At 59.7% G+C, this 22,424-nt stretch overlaps 2 protein-coding genes across 5 annotated transcripts in view; one reads left to right on the plus strand and one right to left on the minus strand.

Moving 5' to 3' along the window:
- On the plus strand, positions 246-17,893 carry TP53I11 (tumor protein p53 inducible protein 11). Of its 3 annotated transcripts, XM_021083156.1 has the most exons (9): positions 360-545; positions 9,031-9,357; positions 10,997-11,080; positions 11,928-12,085; positions 12,667-12,725; positions 12,952-13,000; positions 13,357-13,453; positions 14,910-15,011; positions 15,457-17,893. In XM_021083156.1, exons 4-9 carry the CDS (start codon positions 11,957-11,959, stop codon positions 15,588-15,590), a joined length of 570 nt encoding a protein of 189 aa, XP_020938815.1. In that variant the 5' UTR covers positions 360-545; positions 9,031-9,357; positions 10,997-11,080; positions 11,928-11,956; the 3' UTR covers positions 15,591-17,893. The 3 variants fall into 3 exon arrangements, with proteins under 3 accessions (XP_013849838.1, XP_003122897.3, XP_020938815.1); XM_003122849.6 differs by lacking the exon at positions 9,031-9,357 and having other exon boundaries at positions 349-545; XM_013994384.2 differs by lacking the exons at positions 9,031-9,357; positions 14,910-15,011; positions 15,457-17,893 and having other exon boundaries at positions 246-545; positions 12,952-13,978.
- Positions 17,814-22,424, minus strand: part of TSPAN18 (tetraspanin 18) — a 206,114-nt gene continuing 201,503 nt past the window's right edge. For both annotated transcript variants that reach the window (XM_021083155.1, XM_003122850.6), the window contains one exon: positions 17,814-20,966. In XM_021083155.1, coding sequence (XP_020938814.1) covers positions 20,919-20,966 — 48 coding nt within the window. In that variant the 3' untranslated portion in view covers positions 17,814-20,918. The remainder of the gene's footprint in view (positions 20,967-22,424) is intronic.

The raw sequence follows: 22,424 nt of genomic DNA on the forward strand, positions 1-22,424 counted from the left end.
GCTACCAGCCAAAGCAGTCCGTCCCTTCCATTTTAGACACTGGCCTAGGCCCCAGGGGATACCCCAAGGATATTTAAGACAAGGTGGCTTGCCAACCTATGGGGGTGTTGAGAGTCTCACGAATGGGGCGCAGTCTTGAGAACTCGCCACGAAAGTCTTCCTGGGCGGCGCAGGCCCTCTGGTTGGATTCCCTCTGGGCGTGAGCGCGCCCCCCGCAGGCGATCGCCGGGAAAGCCTGGGCTGCGAAGCCGGGGGGCTCAGTCCCCCAACCCCTCTCTCCCGCCCGCCCCGGCGGCCACCCTCGGGGCGAGGCAGCCCGGCGCGTGGGAGGGGACGGCGCGCCATTGGCTTGTGCACGGAACCGAGAGGAGGGACCAGCGCGGGCCGCCAGACTCGGGCAAACCCCGGCCGCGCAGGGCGCCGCGCGCAGTCCAGCCCGCCCTGCCCTGCCCCGCGCTGGCGGCGCGATGTGAGGCGCCCGAGGGCCCGAGCGTCCCCCTGGCACGCCAGCTCCGCGCAGCGCCGGCGCCAGCGGCGCTAGGAACGTAAGTTCTGCTCCCCGGCGCCGCTTCGGAGCCTCGCACTTTCCCCTCCCGCCGCCAGCCGGCCGGTGCCTGCGCAGCGCAGCCCAGCGGGGCTCCTGCGGCCGCAGGGACCGCGGGGGACAGTGAGGACCCCGTGCGCGCGAGCCGGGCGCCCCAGCACCTTTTGGCGCCGGCGGGTTCTGCCGGGACCCCAGGGATCCCCCTTCCTCGGCTCTCCCAGGCGCCGTCCCGCAGCCCCTTCTGGTCCTCTCCTTCGAGCTCTCCGCACGCTGCCCTTTCCTCGGACTCGATTTCCCTCTCTTCCGCCGGCTTCCTGCCTCCACCGCCTCCTCCCTCTTGGGCTGTTTATTCTTCCCTCGGCCTCCCCCTCTCCGGCTCGTGCTCTCCGCCTCGGAGCGAGAGAGAAAAAGGGAGCGGAAAGCAGTGTCTCCCTCCCTGGGGTCTGACTCTGTCCCCGCGCTCGCTTCTCTGTCCCCACCCCCTCCATCCCTGCCCCGGCCCTCCCTCCATTGTTCCCGGGTCCGGAGAGTGTGCGGCAAAAACTTGCGAGTCCGCGTCCTCGCCCCCGCTGGGTCGCGGAAGGAGGTGGCGGAGTTGCCGTTGCCCACAATTCTGGTCCGACCACGGTTCGGGGGGCCGTGGGGGCGGGGGTGCTGGCCCACGGCTCCTGCCCGGGGTTCTCAGCCCTTAGACCCGGGTCTCAGAAAGTGGGTGGGGGCCTGGAACTGGGAGATGAAAGGCCCCATTAGAGGGGGGCGGGGAACGAGACCGGGAGACCCCGGGCTCTAGGCTGCAGGGGCGGGGGGAGCAGAAGCGGAAGCCGCGCCTAAGCCCTAGCTGTTGGGGGCGGGTAGGGGAAGCACAGGTGGAGACCGACGCCCCCTACTCTCCTCTAGATCGTGCAGCTCAGCGGCACCCGGGCCGTGCGAGGCCATTGTCCCGGGTTAGAGTGGGCTGGGACTGCCGGCCTTGGGCGGTATACTCGCACCCACCTCCCGGGGGGGGAGGCGGTGATCTGTAAAGGAACCCGCAGAACGCCGCGCCCACCCCCGGTGCCCCTGGCGCGGTCGGGCGATCGCTTAGCTTCCTCCCTCCCTGCCCCCACCCGGTCCTGGGCTCCCGCCGCCTCCACCTCGGGGCCCCAGGGAGGGACAGACAGCGGGTTTCTACGTGGGAGCTAAGGGGGCGGAGGCGGGAGCCCTAGGAGGGTGGAGGCCGAGAACTCCAAGGCTTCTCCAAAGCTCTCAGCCCAGCGGCGAGAGCCGAGGTCGCCTCGCCGCCCCACCGCCCCGCACTTCCTGGTTGATTTCCTTCAAACTTTCCTGGTGGGGTCGTCCTGCGAGGAGAAGGCCCTGGGGATGCCCACCCCACCTGAGCCCTGGTCTTGGATCTCCAACCCTGGTGGCCTGTGGAGAGGGGGCTGATACCCTATCTTCCTGTAGCCCGCAGATCCCAGGGACACGGGGGGCGGGGGAGGGGTGTGGGAGGGGATGTTGGGAGGGAGATGGAGGGGGAGGGAGGGTTGTTGGAGAGCCGGGAGGGGGCAGAGTCCATTCTTTAGCCGTCCCTTACTCACCCTCAGCCCAGAGGGAACAAAGATTTTTCTCGTTGGGTTGTTAGTCAGTAAGAAATAAGACTGCATATCCTCCAAGCCTCTATTATCCCTTCTGTAAAATGGGCCCCTTGCCCCCCCCCATCCCCTTTCTGCTCCATTGTCTTGGGAACCAGCCGCCCTGGTTTTCTCCGTTTCTACGCACATGCTGTCAGTTTGAGTGGAAGGCTGAGGCCCAAAGCCCTCTACCCAGGTTTGGCTGTCAGCACCTGCTGGACCCACCGCTTGGACCAGTGCAGGGCCCTGCCCACAGGTGCTCCACCTCCACCCCAGATTCTCCTCCCCTCCCTCTGCTGGAGGGAGCACCGGCCCCTCCCGGGTGGGGGATGGGAGGAGGAGTGGAATTAACAGTGACTCGCAATGTTCACACAGCCCTGGACCCGTCTTTACTTTCTTTCACTTATTGAACGAAATGTTTGCGAGGGCTTGGCCAAAAATGGTGTAATGAACAAAGTGCCAGGTACAGTTCTAGGCCCTGGGAGACAGCTGTGAACAGAATAAGAGGATGCTTGCCCTCCGGGAACTGACACTTAAAGCGGGGGAAAAATACCTAAGAAAGTATATAAACAGATAGTGTATTGGGAGGTGAGAGGAAGCAGGTGAATGTTGGGGGGATGCTGAGGCCAGGGGCGGGGTTGCCATTTTAAATAGGGTGCTCCTGGAGCTCTCCCGGAGGAGGTGATGTGTGAGCTAAGATTTCGAGGGAGTGAGCTGTGGGGTTAGCTTCAGGGACTAAAGAGCCCGCAGGGGACAGCCTGTGCAAAGGTCCTGAGGCTGGAATGTGCCTGCTGTATCTGAGGAACTGTAAGGAGCAGGTGCAGCTAGGGTAGAGTGGGGCTGGGGTGGGGAAGAGATGGGAGACCAGGCTGGCTGAGAAAGGGATAAGCCTCCCCAGGTCACCCATGAGGGAAGCGATGCTCAGAGATGGCATATAAGGAACTCCAGGGGAAGCCACTCGGGAGTGGCAGCAGCTGCAGGGTGGGGTGCCTGATGTTCTGACTCCCAGCCCATATTTTCCCTACACCCTGCATCTCAACCATTTATCCACAACAATGGTTGTGCCCCTCCCAGGGCCAGGCCTGGCTGGAGTGCTGAGGACTTGGACCGGAGCCAGCCAGGCTTAGTGCCCCAAGGGCTCCATATTCTGCCACCTGTTGCCAGCCCCCTCCCCAGCTTCTCCCTGCCCACCTGTCATCAGTGTACTCAGGGCAGCATCTTCCTCCTGAACCAGAGTGTCCCTTGTTCTCTCGTCCCATTTCCTTCTTTTGGTCACCCCCTTGTAAGCATCCTGCTCTGTATCCAGGCCCCTAAAATGGGACCTGTTCTGAAGCTGATGTGGTCAAGGGGGCAACTGAGGCAAAGAAGGTGAGCGTCCCAGTCTGAAAAATAATAGCAACATGATTTTTGAGCATTTTCTATAAACAGGTACTGTTTTAGGTGCTCTTTGGGCATCTTCTCATCTGTGGGAAGTGGGTGTCATTATTACACCCATTTCACAGATGAGGAAACTGAGGCCCAGAGAGGTGGTATCACTGGTCAAAGGCCATGCAGGTAACAAGTGGTGGAGCCAGGATATCGGCACAGGCCATTTGAGTCATACCTTCCTCCTTTACCCACTAAGCTAGAACCCCAAACCCTGGGGGAGACTGTCAGTTCCAAACTGATTCTGGCCCATCACAGTCCTGGGAAAAGTACAGGGATCCTTCTGCATGGCTCCCCCAGCCTCCCCCCCGCCAAGGGCAAATAGCTACTCGCTTATGAAAAAGTTGGCTCAAAAAAACGGGGCATCTCTTCCTGGGGGGGAATCTCTCTTCCTGCCCTGCTCTCCTCCCCTCCAAGTTTCTGAGCATCCGCAGGGGTGGGTGGGGGTGGGGGGGTTGGGGGGGTGGAAGGCTTGGGAAGGGAGGGGGAATGTGTCCACTCTTTTCTCACGAGAACTCTGGCCCCGTGGGCTCTGGAAGCGCCAGCTGCCTTCGAGGACCTTGACGTGGTCGCTGGGCTGAAGGGGAGGCTGGGTTGAAAAGGACAGGAACGCTCCATGTGTCCTGTGTCCCTTGGTGGGTGACAGGAGGGACAGGGAAGCCCCTCTCAGTGACTTCTGAGTGGCGACAGATGGCTATCAGAGGGCTGGACCCCCGCTGGCCCACAGCGGTGGTTTCAGAGCCTGGCTGAGGCCCCCAGGGATGTCCCCTCCTCACCCCCTCGCCCTGCCCTGCCCTCTCACCCTCTCCAATACAGCAGGGAATGTTTATTTTTTGTTCCCAAGGGTTTGGGGATGATTGTTGATGATGAACATTTGGGCTTTCCTAAGTCCTTCTGGAAATTAGGCAGCTTCAAAAGAAAGAGAACTAGTAGAGCAATGGGAAGGCTGTGTTTCGGGAGCCAAGGAGAGAGGGGCTGGCACTTGGGGGCGGGGCAGCCAGTGCTGGGGTCGTTGGAGCTGGAACGTGGCTGGCCATGTGGCTGGGGATGGACAGGGTTTGGAAGCCAAATCACCAACACTGAAGCCAGGCGGGGCCCAGGAGACTACACTCCCCCCCCCTTTTCTTTTCATTAAAAAAATTTTTTTTATTGAAGTGGAGTTGATTTACAATGTTGTGATAGTTTTTGCTGTACAACAAAGTGATTCAGTTATACACGTACGCGTTCTCTTTCAGATTCTTTTCCCCTATAGATTTTCACAGAATATTGAGTAGACTTCGCTTCGCAAGACAACAGGTCCCTGCTGACCATCTATTCCATATACGTTAGCCACATTCCCGTTTTTTAGATGGGGAAACTGAGACCCAAAGTCGGGGGCCCTGGCTTATCCTGATGGCAAGATCTGCCAGTGCTCCTCAGCTGTCCTGTCTCCAGCCCAGTGACTCAGGGTTTACCCGCCAGCCTTCCAGCTTCAGTGCCAACCCTCGGCTGCCAGCTCCCGTGTTCCTGGAGGTTCTTGGAAATGGGGCGTGGAATCCCTTTCTTGACGACACAGCTTTGTCATGGGGATGAGTTTTTGCTCTAGCAGAATTCATATCGTGTTCTTTGCTCACCCCCGCCAGTTAAGCTCTGTCATCCTCGCCCTTTGCAGCACCCTTGACCCTGACACAGGGCCCCGAGCCGGGTGGGGATGCTGGTACCGGTAGTGATGCTGGTCCTGGAGCGAGAGACGTGATGAAGCGGCCCCGCCCCCCACTGGCTCACCAGCTACTTGAGAGACAAGGCCGCCTAAGGCAGGCTGGCCTTTAGATAATTACACTGGGCTCTCTAGGGACACACTGTGAGGAGGCCCGGCCTGCGCCAGCCTCGCCTGGGCTTCTCCCTTAGCCTGCATGCCCCGCGGAAACCCCCCGCCCCCCAAACCTGCACCCCAGAGGCCACCGTGATGATGTCTGCGATGCCACTGTGACTTCCTCCTTTAGTCCAACCCCGCTGACAGTGTAGTAAGGCAGCATTGTCACCTTCATTTACGGTGAAAGAGGGGAGCCCCCGGCAAGTTCATCTGCCCAAAGGCACAGAACGGATGAGGCCGAGCCCAGAGACGGGGACCCTGGAGATTTGAGAGCCGCTCTGCCTGAGGGCCCAGGTGGAGGGTTCTGGGCCGTAGGTCTTTAGGTCCCATCTTTTCTAAGGGGAGGATGGTGCCCCAGAAGGGGACCCCGGGAAGAGGATGGAGGCTCCGCCCCTCCCGCCCCTGCCTGCTGGGCTCGCCCTGCCTCCCCTCCTCTCTGGCCAGCCCCCCCCTTCCCCTCTGCAGGCTCCAGCTGTCACTGCCCCCACTCCTATGCTGCATGCCCCAGACCCTGCTTCCAGCTCTTTTGCACCAACGTGATAACAGAACAATGGGTCTCCCTGTAGCCCTTCCAGGTCCTGCTGGAGTCACAGGGCCTTCATCCAAAGGAGGCTGGACCCCAGGGAGGAGTGCAGATGCTGGCAAGCCGCCAGGGACATTCAAGGGGAGATGGGATGGGAAGACAACTTAGAGCTTAAGTGTTTTTTTTAGAGGTCAGGTTCACCAGGCACACACCCCCCCCCCAGCTCCCCTCAGAATATCCAGTTAGGTACAGGTAACTTGGTTCAAATTTCAGCTCTGCCACTTTCCCCAAGAGTCACCACTTGCCTGAGTCACTTGGGCCTTCATGTCCTCATCTGTAAAATGGGAGTCCTATTATCGCCATCCTCACGGGGCTGTGGGGTTACAGGGATTTCCTGGTCTGGAAGTACTTGTTCCCGCCTCCTTTCCTGGGGTGGCTGTTGTGGGGGCATTTCTTCTTAGCAGATGGGGAGGGACAGGTGTGCTGCCCCTCCAGCAGAGGGTCTTGTTTGCAGAGGAAGGGGTTCTTGGCTGTGACACTCAACAGCAGTGACACCCCCCCGAAGCACGGGAGGCTCGGCAGCTGGTGGATGTTCTGGCCCCAGGCCCCTTCCTCCACTCTCCCCCCCTCCCCAGTTGGGTTCCTAAGCTAGCCCTCGTGAGGGCACAGTCTCCATGAAGGGGACAGCTCTGCAGTCCATCTGTTTCTATGGAAACCAGGCTTCCTGGGAGGGCTACAGGGGGGTTGGCAGAGGTCTCTAGGACCGGCAGGGCAATGATGCCCCAGCCCCATCTGATCTGCTGCCAGGGCAGGGCTTGGACAGCTACCCTCTTAGTGTTGTTAATTGCTGTCCTTTAGGGAACACATCCCAGGGGCCAGGCCCCTCCGACACCCTTTTCTCAGTCTGTCTGATCGCAATCTTGTGAGCTAACAGGTCCTCGTGTGGTTTCACAAATGAGGAAATGGAGGCTCAGAGACGTTAGGTAACTTTCCTGAGGTCAAAGAACGATTAAGAGAAAGGGCTGGGGTTTGGGCCCAAGTTTGCCCAGTCATTAAGGAGCCGGTCGCCCCCATCCTTCCCTGACAACTCACGTAACCGCCTCTCCGCCTTCGTTTCCTGGCCTGGTTCAGTTGGGGGGGGGGGTGGTTTGCTTCACCCCTTCCGCCGTGCCCCCACTGGGAGCTCTTTGGGATTGTTTTTTTCTGGCTTCAGATGAGGAAGGAGGAGGGGGCTGCAGGGGAGTCAGACCTTGGCCATCAGGAGGCCTGGGTATCCTTCCCCCAGGAGTTCCCGTCATGGCTCAGGGGTAAAGAATCCGACTTGTATCCATGAGGATGCAGTTTGGATCCCTGGCCTTGCTCAGTGAGATCCCGCGTTGCCAGGAGCTGTGGTGTAGGTCGAAGATGCGGCTTGGATCTGCCATTGCTGTGGCTGTGGTGTAGGCCGGCAGCTATAGCTCCGATTCAACCCCTAGCCTGGGAACCTTCATATGCTACAGATGTGGCCCTAAAAAGACAGAAAAAAAAAAAAAAAAAGAAAAGAAAAAAGAAAGAAAGAAAAATCCTTCCTCCCACTTTACTTTGTCACCAGTTTTTGTTGAGCTCCTCACGTGCCCTAAACTGTCCGGGCCATCAGTAACCCCTGCCCCGTGGCTGTCACCTTCCATTCACAGCAGTGGCTGTGGCTTTCTGAGATGGGGAGGTCTCACCCCCTGTCCCACTCAGCTCCATCCCTTTCCTGACACCCCAGATGTCAGGCCCCCCCTTCTTGGATTCTTCAGCACCCCTGATCTGCTTGCTCGAGGCCACCTGGCCAGAGGAGGTGGTGACTGGAACCCAGCTCTGCCTGACTTCACGGCCCCTTCCTTGCTCTCTGCCACCAGCATAGCCCACCCGCTTTGGGGCTCAGCCCTGTCCGGTGCGTGTTTGGAGCCAAGCCTACCCTCCGGGCTGCCAGGTCTAACCAGGTGTGTTCTAGGTGGGCTCAAAGAGGCCCGCTTCCCTTGGCCTGACCGCCCCTCACGCACCTGTGCTGACAAAGTGCCTCCATGTCCCGGGGCCGGGGGAGGGTCTCAGGTGGGTACAGGATCAGCCCTGGTTCAGATCACTGGGTCTCAGGGAGGCCAGCTGGCCGTGAAATGAGGAGGATGGGCTGGAAGCGGCCGAGGCAGCCACTGAGAGTGGGGGGAGGGGCATGGTGCAAAGACCCCAAGGAACCAGGGGGCACAGGGTGGGTAGGGGGGCTGAGGGCAGGGAGGGCTATCCGGTCCAGTCGTGGTTCAACAGGGGGAACACCTTCAAGGACAGTGATTTGCCAGTTTATCGGAAATCGAGGGCAGAGAGGCTGGCCTGGGGCAGACTGCGCAGGGGCGCAGGGGCGCAGGGGCGCGAGCGCAGGCTGGGGGCTGTTAGCCACTGCTGCCCTCCTCGCCTGGCAGGGCCTCCAAGCGAGCTCCCGCCCTTTCCCCTGGCCCTGGGCAGTCTGGCACCAGCCTGGCACCCCGGGGGAGCCCTGGGGGCCCTTCAGGAGGCAGCAGGGGCCCTGGGAAAGGAAGCATGACAGCTGTGACAGCAGGATTTTTCCACTCACACGCCTGAATGAGGAGAGGGAAGGAGAAGTTGCTGAGCCAGGACTGGCCCCAGGCAGGGCAGTTCCCCGCGGCAGGCCGGTCTTCCTCTCCCTCCTCCAGCACTTCTGCAGGGTGGGCCTTCTCACCAGCCCCGTTGCACGGGGCCAGAACTGAGCCTGGGAGAGCTACAGTGTCCTGCAGGGCCAGGACTGGAACCCAGGTCTGGTGGCACAAAGCCAGGGCTCAGCTGGGGTGAAGGGAGGGCGTCGGGGAGGCTCCCTCTGTCCTCTTAGGTTAAAGTGGGGCCAGTCTGCACAGAAACACCTGGAGTGGCCTTGAAAAGGAGACAAGTTCACAAACAGATCAGGGGTGGGGGGTATTGTGCTGCTGGGTGGGGTCCCGCGTCCCTCCCCTGGCTCACAGCACTGCTTCACTAAATGCCCTCTCATTGACGTGTGCAGGTGCCATGCTGCGTGCTCTGACCAAGCTTCTCGTTTTGCCCCTAGACCTCTAGGCGCTGGGAATTACTGCTCCATTTCACAGATGGGGAAAACCGAGGCTCAGGGCAGTGACGTGACTTGTCCACTCAACAGCCAGTAAGACGCACACAGGACTGAGCCAGGCAGCCCAACTGGCCTGGGTCTGAAGGGTTAACAGGCCGGGGAGACCTGTATGAAGGACTCGAGCAAAGCCTGCGCGTACTTGGTGCTGGTGATGACGGGGACAGAAGGGACCACTCATGCATCATGGGCGGACAGGAATCATGCATCATGGGCGGACAGGAATGGTTCCTGCTCTGGAAAGCAGTCTGGCCCTTTGTCCTAGAGTTAAAGGTAGCTTTGCCGTCTACCGCCGTATAATCCCACTCCTGGGTGTTTACCTGAGAGCCATGAAAACTGGTCACACAAAAACCTGTACACAAATGTTTGCAGCAGCTCTATTCCTTTTTTCTTTCTTTCTTTCTTTTTCTTTTTTTTTTTTTTTTTGTCTTTTTGTCTTTTCTAGGACCGCACCCACGGCATATGGAGGTTCCCAGGCTAGGGGTCCAATCGGAGCTGTAGCCACCAACCTACACCAACCTACACCAGAGCCACAGCAACGTGGGATCCGAGCCGCGTCTGCAACCTACACCACAGCTCACGGCAACGCCAGATCTTTAACCCACTGAGTAAGGCCAGGGATCGAACCCGCCACCTCATGGTTCCCAGTCGGATTCGTTAACCACCGCGCCAAGATGGCAACTCCAGCAGCTCTATTCCTAATTGGCAAACTCCACACACAACTCAGATTGCCTTTAGTGAGTCACATGGTGAACGAACTGGTCCATAGATGCTGGTGTATGTGGCCAAAGGGAAGGGGCCCCGCCAGTCACGCAGCAGCCTGGATGCATTTCAGAGGCAGGTGTCTGAATGAAAGAAGTCCGTCTCCAAGGTTGTATGCTGTGATTCCGTGGATGTCACAAAGTTGAAAAAACCCAGAACTATAGCAACGGACAACAGATCGTGGTTGCCAGGGGGGAGGGGAGGGTGTGACTGGGCGTGTCCTGATTGGCCGTCGTTACTCGGATCTGTACATGTGCTAAAATTCATACAACTCTAAACCGCAAAAAAGGTCCTTTTTGCTGTATGCAAATTAAAAAATAAAAGGCCAGAGGGGAGGCCGGAAGAGGAAGGGTGGCGGCCAGGCTGCCCCATGCTTCCCTGGTGGAGGCAAGTGGCTCTCTGGTCCCTGTGGGCAGCCTTGGGTGCTCTCCCTGGCAGCAGGAGGGATGCCAGGCTGATTGCAGCTGCTACCTGGACTCGCAAGAAGGTGGTGACAAGTAGCTGAGGTGTGCATCCTTGAGGAGCAGGGCAGTTAAATTCTGGCTGCCCCCTGCCCCGGCTCACCTGCATCTGGCACTGAGCTGCCATCCTGAGCACTACCAGCCATGCCCTGTTCCCCGGGGTGTGTGTGTGTGTGTGTGTTCTGACATTTCTTTGCTGGGGGCTTTATTTTGTTTGAAGATACTGGGAGGCTGGAGAACTGAAAGTGACGTGGGGACACCTGCACCCGGGGCTGGGGCTGGGAGGGTGACTTGCCTGGGGCCCCAGCACAGGAAGACCTGAATCTGAGGCCCTGTTGGGGGCGTCCAGCAAGCCCACCTTGCTGCCAAGGGCCAGCAACTTCTGAGCCTGTTATTGGGGGTTGTTTTCCTGCCTTGCTGGAGGGTGGCTGCGGGTGGGAATGAGGTGCGGGAATACGGAAGGCTCCCGGAGCTGGTGGAGCCCATGGTGGAGGTGGGGTTACTACCGTTATTCACCTAGTCTCTGTTGACCCTCATGGGGCTCAGTTTCCTCATCTATAGAATGGGTGTAAATGGTGCCCGTCTTGCAGGGGGGGCTGTGATCCGAGGAGCCCAGCATCCCCGCCCCCAGGACCAGCTTCCAGAAGCCTGTACCTCACTGTGGTTTACCCTGTGTCTCCTCCACACAGGTTTTGTGCTGGCTGAAGGCGAGGACAGCCACTCAACTCACTTCAGCGTCACTCACCGTCACCCAGCCTAGTGCCCGGCCCACAGTAGGTGTCCAAGAGATGGCCTGAGGTGGAGCTGGGGGGAGGCTGGGATTGGAGGCCGGCCAGCATCGTGGGCAGACACGGGGTGGGCTGTGGGGAGAGGTGCTGGGTGCTGGTGGCCAGGAGGGGCAAGGCCAAGCCAGCTGCCATAGAGTCCCGCCAGCACCCCTGGCCGTCCCTCCTCTGGCCCAGCCGGCTTCTGTGGACACCGCCTCCCCTTTTCAGTGCTGGCAGGTTTGATGGAGGTCATCTGGGGAGTTTGGGGGAGCGGGGAGGGCTTGCTGGCCAGAAAGGATCATCTGGACAAAAGTTCAGTGAGGGCCTGGACCCCCAGCTCAGGAGCCCCTACCCAGGCTTGAGGAGACCCTTTCCTCTTGTGGCAAGACCCACCCAGACCCCGGTTTACCCCCTGCCCCCCGGGAACCTGTAGGTGTGGTCCCCCTCCAGGCCTCAAGCCTTGTCCTGGGGCCGCCCTTCCTCCGGGGCTGCCTGTAAGTGCTCTCCTGCCAGGTCCCCAGGGAGGGGCCACATCCCAGCTGGAAGGCCTTAGGAACACCTGCCCTAACCCATTTTATACATGAGGAAGCTGAGGCCACGAAAGGGCAGGGACCTACCCCCTTTCATCACACAGCTGGGTGGTTGCAACTCATGGGACTCAGTTTCCTCATCTGTAGAATGGGTGCAAATAGTGCCCAGTGCTGAGCCTGGGCCCTCGGCGTCCTCCTCCTGTGTGCACCTGCTGCCCCAAGCTGATAAGGAGGCCTTCCCAGGCCCTGGGCTGGAGTCTGGCCACCCCCTGAGATCTGGGAGCTGGGCAGGATCAGAGGCTGAGGCCCGTGTCTCCCTGCAGCCTCCCGCAGAGGCCGGGCTCAGGACGAGATGGCAGCCAAGCAGCCCCCGCCCCTCATGAAGAAGCACAGCCAGACTGACCTTGTGAGCCGCCTGAAGACCCGCAAGATCCTTGGCGTGGGCGGGGAGGACGACGACGGGGAGGTCCACCGCTCCAAGGTGGGCCCAGCTCGGAGGAGGGGCCTTGAGCCGGCCACCGGCGGGGGAGCGGGGGGCGGGGGGGGGGTCCGCCTCTAAGCACCGATTTGGGGCAGCCATTCTGGCCCGCCCTTTGGGGAGAAGAGTAGCTGAGACCCACATGGATGCAGGGAGCCCCAGGAGTTAGCTCATTTTATTAGACATTTAATGGACCATCAGGGGAATAGTAGCAATAATGAAAACAGGTCGTTAGAATGAGTTGCGTGCTTATTGTAAACTTGTTAGGGTACCAGCTGCTTTGTAAGCATTACTTAATTTTCTTGCTGGCCCCGGGAGATGGAGTTTCAGTTATTAACCCCTTTTATAGATGAGAAAACTGAGGCTCAGAGAGATGAAGGACTTGCCCTTGGCCACGCCCCTCAGTGCTGCAGCCAGGCCCCCCCAGTCTGGCAGACCCCCCGGGCTTGCTTTCTCAGCCGCTGTACTTGAAGCATTTTCGGCTTCCTGTAAGCTCTGGTGTCAAGAGGAGGCAGGTGGGGGGTGTGTGTGGCTTCAGTGTGACCCTCCCAGCCTGGTTGCCTCTGACCCTTCTGTGTCCACAGATCAGCCAGGTCCTGGGCAATGAAATCAAGTTTGCGGTTCGGGAGCCTTTGGGGCTCAGGTGAGCATTTACGTGTGGATTTTGGTGGGGGGGGCGGGGTTGCGGGGAGGGGCTGCATGAGACCCCATCTCCTTAGCCTCGCCCCTGTGCCGCCCCTGTGCCGTCTTGTCCTCAGTACCACCCCATCTCATGCCCTCCCCCAGACCGGTCATCCCTGGCCATCGTGGCTGGAGGGGGGAGGGTCCCGTGGGGTGTGGCTGTGACCTTCCTTTCCACGTCTCCCCAGGGTCTGGCAGTTTGTTTCTGCTGTGCTCTTCTCCAGCATTGCCATCATGGTGAGTCCCTGCGCCACCCCTGGGCTCCGGCCCCCTCCCCTGCCCCGGCACCCCTGCTGCCGCTCCCCCCGTTGGCCATCATGCCGAGGCCCCATCTGTCCAGGCTCTCTGGCTGCCTCCGTGAGCTGTTCTCCTGAGATCCATCCCCACCTGTGCCCTGCCCTGAAGCATCCTAGATCCCGTGGTCCATGGTCCAGACTCCTCGTCCCTGGAAGCCCAGATCCTCTGTCCTGGCTTGGAGGGGCGGGGGCAGTCAGTGTCCTGACCCTGGACTGCTGCTGGGGGAAGGAAGAGATGTCCAGGGCAAATTTCAGCAGTGACTCCCTCACCCTGGGCCTCCTGCCCGCTGTCCGCAGGCCCTCGCCTTTCCTGACCGGCTCTACCATGCAGTCTTTGATGCAGCCCATGTGACCAGCAAGACCCCCATCCGCCTCTATGGAGGCGCCCTGCTCAGTGAGTATTGCTGAGGCGCACTCTGGGCAGGTGATGGCAGCTAGGGGACCAATGGAGGCTGAGAGAAACGTGGCCAGCCTTTCTTTGTGCAAGGGCTTCCTCTCTTCAGCTGATGTCTGTCTCTGCTGGGTGTGTGCTGCCATCTTGTGGCCACTGGTGGAATGTCCCTGGGGATCGAGGCTCTGTCTTTGCTTTCGTCTGGGACAAAGCACTTCAGTGCTGTGTGTAGTGCACCAGCTGGGCATCGGGGTACAGAGATGCATGAGGCCCGGGTTCTGCCCTCCGGGGCCTCAGAGTCAGGAGGAGGAGGCAAAGTCAACACAGTGTCTGTAAAACACTAATTTTTGAACCACTTTTGTTTCCTCTCCAACCGGAGTCACTAGAGAAAGCAGTGCCTATTAAGAGGCGCTGCATTCAAAACCCAGCGCAGAGTTCCCATCGTGGCTCAGTGGTTAACGAATCTGACTAGGAACCCTGAGGTAGTGGGTTCGGTCCCTGCCCTTGCTCCGTGGGTTAAAGATCTGGCGTTACCATGAGCTGCAGGGAACCTCCATACACTGCAGGAGCAGAGGAGCGGTCCTAGAAAAGGCAAAAAGACAAAAAAAAAAACCACCCAGTGCTGGGGAGTTCCCTGGTGGTGCAGTGGGTTAAGGACCTGGCATTGTCACTGTAGTGGCTCAGGTTGCTGCGGTGGCATTGGTTCAGTCCCTGGCCTGGGCATCTCCGCATGCCATGGCCATAGCCGAAAAAAAAAAGAAAAAAAATGTAAAACAAAAAACCCGGCCCTGGTGGTGTCCTTTCTCTTCTCCAGAACATTCTATGGTTCCCTAATGCCTGCAGACAAAAGCCCCAGCTCCTCCCGTCCCTGGCATTCAGGGTCTCTATGAGCTGGATCCAGCCTCCCTTCTCAAACCTCTCTCTCCCACATCCATCCACATTGGGCCCCGGACTCCAGCTGCACCTTATGAGGCCCAGCCCCCAGCTTCAGCCGGCCTCTGTGCCTCTGCACAGGGTTCCCCCAGTCTTGTGCCAACTGCACTTCTGCTCAGCCTTTTTTTTTTGGTCTTTTTGTCTTTTCTAGGGCCGCTCTTGCGGCATATGGAGATTCCCAGGCTTGGGGTCTAATTGGAGCGGTAGCCGCTGGCCTACACCAGAGCCACAGCAACGTGGGACTGCTCAGCCTTTAAGGGCCAGCGCCGGAACCTCTGGGGTTGGGGGTGGGCTGGGGACTGGGGTGGTTTCGGGCCCTTCAGCCACATAGTGGCAGAGCTAGCCTTAGGGGACGATGGGCCAGGGCGGATGATGGGTAAGTTTCAATTTGAAGATTGTGAGTGGGGGCAGGGGGCGTCTGGGATGCTGCTGAAGGGAGGGGGACCGGGTCCCCTGCCCCTGCCCCAAGGGGGCCAGTGGATCAGCCCCCTCCCCCCACCCGTTGGCTCTTTGTCCCTGGCCCCAGGCATCTCTCTGATCATGTGGAACGCTTTCTACACGGCTGAGAAGGTTATCATCCGGTGGACTCTGCTCACCGAAGCCTGCTACTTCGGGGTCCAGTTTTTGGGTGAGTCCTGAGGTGGGCGGTGTCGGGGGAGCTGATGGGGGGCGGGGTGGGGGCAGCGTGGCCCCTGGCCTCCCGACTCTTGCCCCTTGGTTTCCCCAAAGTGAGGAAACCCCGGGAGGGGGAGGGGCTCGCGTGGCAGTGTTTACCTGTGCGCCTGCGCACCTGTGCTCACCCAGCCGACACGTACCTGTATCTTCCTGCACCTGCAGCTTCCCACAGCCCACCGCTCCCCTGTGTCCTCGGCCCAGGTGTGATGGCCCACGTCCAGTTTTGCCCACAGGCTCGCCCCCATCCCTGCCACGTGGGGGACATCACAACCGACACGCCAGTGGGGTCGGGCAGCTGGCAGGACATCCCAGCTCAGGGTGGAGGGGTCTCCCCATGGGGGGAGGGAGAAATATCCTGTCCTCTGACCACTGTCCCCCCACCGGCCTCTCTCCCACAGTGGTCACTGCCACGCTACCCGAGACGGGCCTCGTGTCCCTGGGGATCCTGCTGCTCCTGGCCAGCCCCCTCGTTTTTGTCGCCATCAGCGTTTACTACTATTACCAAGTCGGCCGAAAACCCAAGAAAGTGTAGCCTCCGGCGGGGCCAGGGGTGCCTCTGGGGCAGGGAGGCCTGGAGGCCTCAGTTTCCCGTTGGTTCCGGGAGGCAGGAAGGGCCCAGCAGGTGGGGGTGGCCGCCTTGCTCTCCTCCTGGGCACCCCCCGAATGCTGTGATCACCTGGGCCCTCAGGTCTGGGGAGGGCTGGGGCCTCTGCACCCCGCCCTCCTCCCCCCAAGTCCTGCCTCCTTTTCTTGGGTCTCTGGGCCTCTGGATCCCCCGGGCAGACACCCACGGAAGAGGCTAAGTCACGGGGCAGGATACTCTTCTTTCTAGAAGAGGCAGTGGACTGCCACCTGCCGCGCCCCGCCCCCCCCCCCCCCCCCCCGCCAATCTAATGCCCAAGCAGCTGAATGTGGCTTCTGTCCATTGCTGGAAAACCTGAGAACTTGACCCCGGGCTCCTACCCTTCAGTGCGGGCCCTCTCCACATGGAGGGGCCCCTCTGCCCCCTAAACAGCCCAGCTGCAGGCTGGCAGGCAGGCTGGCCGTCTTAGAGCTGGCATGTCCCTTTCAGCCTTCTGTGAAGTGGGCTGCAGGCAGCCAGAGCCCTGTCCCCAGCCACAGGCCTGGCCGCCACAGGCTCTTCTAGGACCTAGCTCTTGGCTGCTCTGTCTCCAGTTCCTGGGAGCTCCTGGGCTCCTCCTGCCCCTACCTGGCCTGGGTCCAAGTTTGCCGCAGGCCTCAGCCACAGGCCAGCCGTGACAGGTGGATGCCCAGGTAACCCCCGATGGAGGCCACCTGTATGGGTTGGCGTTTGGGGAAGAGGAAGAAAGAAAAGCACTTCCTTGTCCCTTGGCACGTCCTCCAGGGTCCCCTCATCCGCCCTGGCCCCATCCCCAGGGTGCTGCCCTCTGGTCCTCCTCTGAGTGGCCTCTGAGGCCTGGCCAGGCAGCACTGGGTACCCTTCAAGCTCGACAGGGGAGAAAAATAGAAATATTTCAGCACGGCATTCTGCAGTGGCTGGGGGGTTAAGGATTCCGCGTTGTCACTGCTATGACTTGGATGCAGTCCTTGGCCCAGGAACTTCTGGTTGTGGCGGCGGCATGGCCAAAAACAAATTCCAGCAGGCCACCTCCTCTCAGGCCCAGCCCGCATCAGATGCCCTGGAGGAGGCGGAGCGCTGGCCCCCTCAGAGCCCAAGCCCCCTGCAGGCTCAGCCTGTGTGTCCCCCAGTTTCCTTTACCCGCGTTCCCTCGGGCACACCAGGGATGGTGGCCCCCAAGTCCTGGGGACAGATGTGGAGAGAAGCAGCAGCCCAGGCCCCCGCCCTGCTTCCCATCTTGGAATAGAGTGTTTGGGGGTGGGGTGGAGGGTTCAGAGGCGCAACCCAGCGTGGCTGCTGCCACGTGGGCTTCTGCTGGGAACCCTGCCCTGCCCTGTGTCCAGCTGCCCCTGCGGCCACACACCCAGTGACATGGCCTCTGCCCAGCAGATGGTGGCACCACTGCTCACAGTGGAGGAGAGAGGGCCAGGGGGTTGTGTGCCCCAGGCTGTGCCGTTGGTACCGGGGTTGGGGGGTGGGGTGGGGGAAGCAGAAGGGAGCCTGGACCCTTGGGGAGGGCACTCACTTTCCTGGCCTCCATCTCGTGCTGCTGAAGCCTGTGTCTCCCCGCAGAATCCTGCCCCTGCCGCCGAACCTTTGGGCAGTGGTAGCAGGGGCTGGTGGGTAGTGTCCCCAGGCCAAGGCCATGTCCCCTCAGCAGACCCAGACTTTCTGAGGCCTGGCTAATGCGATGACATGTGGTGGATGGTCCGTTCTGATAACCGCTGGGCATGATGGATGGATTCCCCTCACCAGGGCAGGACGAGAGCAGGAGCTTTGCACTGGGCATCTTCTGGGGCTGAGCCAGCCAAGCTGGGGGGCAGGGGGGCCCTGTCACAGCCTCACCCCACAGGGTGGTGATGAGGGCCCATGGGGACGGCGCTGTCCAGGCTCTGGCACAAAGCAGCATAGTGAGGCCTGGAGGGAGGGGGCCTGGCAGGCAGACTCAGCCTGGGGAGGTGGGGGCACACGGAGGCAGAGTGGTGGCCTGGGAGAAGGCAGAGACAAAGGGACAACCTGACCCACAGCCAGTGACGGAGGCCCGGTGAGGGCTCAGCCGCCCCTCCCCACGGTTCGGGAAGGCCCTGAATGCCTGTTCCCAGGCTCGCACTTGCCAGGCTCCTGCCCCAGCCCCGCCCCCACATCAAGACCACCTCTCCTCACGATCACTATTTATTCTTTGTTCCTTTTTCTTTTTGTAAGAAACAGTCACAAAAACCAGTGCAAAACCATCAGTGTGGGTGTCCTGTTTTATATTACAAAAACTCCTTCTTGATAGATAATATAAAAGGGGAGGGGCTCACGGGCAATAAACACGATAAATTAGCTCTGCTCTCTCCTGCAAGGAACATTTACAGATTTCAAAATAGATTTTCCACAAAGGACCCACTGGGGAGGGCAAGAAGGGGCTTCTGGAGAGAGGGGGTTGCTAGGGCCTCGGAAGGTTTTGGGGGGGGGGGTCCTGTCTGGGCCCCTTAGGCATGAAGAGGACAGAGGGGACACGGGAAGCTGGGGAGAGGCCAAGAATTCTCCCAGAGACAGCAGGAAGGTGGCCTTGGTACAGGGCGGAGTGACGAAGTGTAAGGTCTTCCCTGGCCGGGTGGGGGGTATTGGCAGAGAAAAATCCCAGTGGAGACTTACTCTGCTCCCCAGCACCCCTTCGCCCAGCAGCCCCAAACTGCCATTAGCACCTGTTGTGGGCGGTTGTGGGTGGGGCCTGGGAGAGGCTCCAGCCCGACTGGGGCTGGGCTTTGCCTTCCGGCGCCCCCTCTGGCAGGCTTGCAAATAGCTACCAGCCTGCTTCCCCGTCTCCAGCCCCAGTGTGGTCCTTCAGGGCAGATCAGGACTCCTTGGCCGCTTTCTGGAGAGCTCTGAAGAAGGATGAGTCTCACATCTACCCTTGAACCCACCTCGCCCAGTGTTCCCCTTTGACCAGCCCCTCCTCTCAGGGGGTCCCCAAAGGGGTGATACAAGATGCCTGGCTTTTCTTACCTCGAAGGCCCCAGGTTCTTCTGGGCCTTGGGGATCAGAGGGCTCTGAAGCCTGGGGCACTCCTAGTCTGGAGCCCCATAGCTGCCCAATTTGACCCTAAGTCCTGCCTAGCCAGCCTGATTTTTTTGGGGGGGAGGGTGTCACCCTCACTCCAGCCCTTTGCCTCTGCCCGGAAGTTGGAGCTAAGCTTGTGGATGGGCCTAGAGAGGGGTAAGCCTCAGGCCCTTCTCAGGCTGGGCTGGGGTACAAGCTGCACAGCCCCCTGGGTCCCTGGGATGCCCAGTAGCTGGGGAGTTCACAGCATTACTTACAGAATTTCCAAGGCAGGTGGATACAGGGACAATGTGGAAAGACCCAGCTCGGAGACCAGGAGGGAGGGCCGGACTGGTGGGGACGGGACAGCAGGAGGGTGCGAGGGGGAAGGGGAGAGGTGGGAGGAGGGTCAAACCGAATCTTTGCAGCAGGCACAGAGCTCTGGCTGCATCTCAGAAGGGGGAAGGTGGCAGAGCAGGGGAGCACTGGGCTCTAAGCTGCTGCTCTGTCTCCCAGTGGCTGGAAAGCTGGAGGGGAGGCTGGAAGCTGGCAGAGGGCTCCTCCCAGACTCTGAAGAAGGACAATGTAAAGAGAAGAGCAGGTACCATACTGATCTCCCAGCCCACGCCTAGGGCAGACATTACCAATCAAGTTTGAGCTGTTCGGCAGACAGCACTAATCGAAACAACACTGGGATTCTTCCCTGGATCCCAGACCAAACCTCAGATCCTTGGCACAGCCTCCGGCAGCCACTCCTGATTGATCAAGGTTGCGGCATCTTGTAATACGGTTGCTAACACTGGTCTATAATCTGAGACCTGTGTATGAGGGACAGATTTGTGGGTGCTCTGTGGGTGTGAGTGAGTTTGTGGGGAAACCTCTCCCTGCCAGATCTTGGAGGGGGCACTCAGAAATGTGCTAAGGACAGTGAAAGCACAGGAAACCATGACACAGCAGAAAGGATGAGAGGCCCCGGGGCTTTCTGACCTGGAGATGACGGGACTCAGAGGGGACCATGTGTGGCCTTAACATTTCGGTAAGAAGAGCGAGCACGTGGGATGTCATGGACAGAGCCACAGAAAACAAGAAACCTCTTCCGTGTATCGAGCTGATGCTCAAGTCAGAGCAGTCCAAAGGCAGAAACCTGTCTTGGGAGGTAGTGAGCTCCCTGTCCTTGGAGATGTGCAAGAAGAAGGCGGAGAAGTCTTGGCGGGGATCTTGCGGAAGACATCCATGCTGCAATTCTGAGTGGGGAGAGGAGAACCAGATGACCTTGGGGGTTCCTTCCAGTCCTGGGAGCCGGGGAGTTAGTGGAGAACAGGGAGGGGGGGCGGTGTGAAAAAAGAGGCTGTGATGTGTGTACATGGGTGTGTTCCTGGGACTGACAGAAAGCGTGGGGAGGTGGGAGGGAGGGCAGAATCCAGAACTGTCTTCGCCATGGAGCCGGGAAAAGGCAGTTGCTGACCAGCCTGCCCTCTCTCTTCTGCGGAAACCAGGGCGCGGAGGCCAGAGAGGGGTGGGAGCAGCATGCCTGCTGGGACCGACAGAGTCTTGGAAGGAGGGACAGGCAGCCTGCGGATGGCAGGTTCTTGGTCAGAACTGTCGTGCATGTGCTGTGTGAGTGTGGATAAGAAACTGGCCCTCTCTGGGTGCTCCAGATTATCTGGCCCAACAGATGGGGAAGCATGGACCCTACCAGCTGGGCCATTCTTGGATCCAGTGTCTGCAGCCCACTCTTGGCCCCAGCCTGAGGCAGGGACAATTCCATCCCTGGAGGACCAGGGCCTCCTTGGGGTCGCTGGGGTTTGGCAACCTCTCTCCACAAATTTCCTTTCGCCTCCTTCTTGCCTAAATCCTTATTTTCTTGGCACCAGGTCCTGAAGTTATGAGTCGAGGGCCCAGGCCTGGTGCTGTGGGCCAAGGGCACGGCCTGGCCCTCGTGTTGCTTTGGTCTCTAGTCCAGACTGCATCCCAGGTTCAGGTGCCAGGCCCCTGCGCAGAGCCCGTGGCGCCCACTCTGGAGTCCAGACGGGCTACATCAGTCCATATTTTTGTCTTCATTTTGTTCTGTTAAAAAAATAGCTATTTTCCCCCGGCCCTTCTCCTGGCCACTCACGATGGCCTCACCTCCTCCCCCCAGGGGGGGCCAAGAAGGCAGGGGTGCGGGGAAGGGGAGGGCATTGGGTGCTGGGCTGTGGTAGGCGGGGTGAGTCTTCAGGCTGCAGGCCACACCCTCTACTGGATGCCCCGGAAGAGGCACATGGCAAAGATCATGGCAAAAAGCTGCAAAGAAAGGCGTTGGTTTGTCAGGCTGGGCCCACAGCCCTCCAGGGAGCTGCCTGCCCTGCGACAGGAAGAGGGTGTCACCCATCCCTCTTAGCACATTCCCACTGCAGGGACTAATGACATTGCCCTGGAGGCAAGCCCCACTAGCCAGGCTACTGTCACCTTCATGCAGTGTAGTCATGAAAAGAAGGGGGCTTTGGACATGAGTTCAAATCCAGCTCCTCTATGTGCCAGCAGCAAACTTGCGCCAAACACTTCCTTCCTCTGGGCCTGAGTCGGTACTGAGAGCTTCGCCTGTGGCAGGCACAGTTCCCAGTTCTTTCTCAGAAGCAATTTCAGGGACCAGGAAGCGGGGCACCGAGAGGTCACATAACCTGCCTAAGGTCACACAGCTCCAGCGAGGGATCCGGGGTTGGAGGGGAGGCATTCTGACTCCAGAGGCCATGCTCATAGCCCCTGCACTCCCCCACCACCCCACGTCAAGCTCACAGGAAGGTGAGCTTGAAGCCTAAAATGATAACATAATGAGGCCTGTTAGATAGCAGAGGCTTAATTAAAAGTTACCAGGATCATTATTAACAGGCGGAAGAAGCCTCCCTCCCCCAGATTGGGAGCACGATCCCTGCACACCTGTCCGAGGGCCCTGGGTGGTGGGGTGGGCAGAGACCCTGACCCAGGGAGGTCCGTTTATTCAGACTGGCTGATGCCCCTAAGCCAGAGTGCTTCTTGCAGGGAGCTTAAGACACAGTCGCAAGACCACAGGCCCAAGGCCGGATCTCCAGGAGGGACTGTGGGATGAGGGAAACAAGACAGACGATGAAAGTCCCCATCTCGGAGCTGGGTTCTGCCTCCCGCGGGGGCCACCGCTGGGCTGGGGGGCTGGGTGTGAGGACAGCAGGTCAGAAACACAGACACTGCTTCATGAACTCCTACTGTGTGCCAGGCTCGCAGTTCCCATCACCCGCAATCCCTATAAGACCCCGGAAGCAGGCTTTTAACACCATTTTGTAGATAAGGCAACTGTGGCTCAGCATCCTGTGTGTGATAGAGGCAGAGTGGGAGCTGAACTCTAAGAGCCTGTGATCTTTCTGCAGGGGACCCAGGCCTGCCATTTTCCGGGGTCAGGGGGAGCCGGTACAGATTTATGTTTCTTGTTCATTGCTTCTCCCCAGGAGAGGACTTGTTCACCTAGAACGGTGTTGGCACACAGTAGGGGCTCCATCCACACTGGATGAGTAAATGAATGAATGAATGAATGACCCCTGCATCTCCCCATCTTCATTATCAGTATCCACAAAACTGCTTTAAGCAGGCCTGTAGGGAGAGTAAGAAGCTAAACAGGGCCACGTTTATGGTGCAGGTGGGAGGGAGAGGTTGGGGACCCCACTGCCCGATTTCACGTCCATAACTAGCCGCCCCCTTCTGGAGAAGGGAGGGTGTGGGCAACGCTGTCGG

Source organism: Sus scrofa, chromosome 2, assembly GCF_000003025.6.
Source record: "Sus scrofa isolate TJ Tabasco breed Duroc chromosome 2, Sscrofa11.1, whole genome shotgun sequence".
Taxonomy (NCBI): domain Eukaryota; kingdom Metazoa; phylum Chordata; class Mammalia; order Artiodactyla; family Suidae; genus Sus; species Sus scrofa.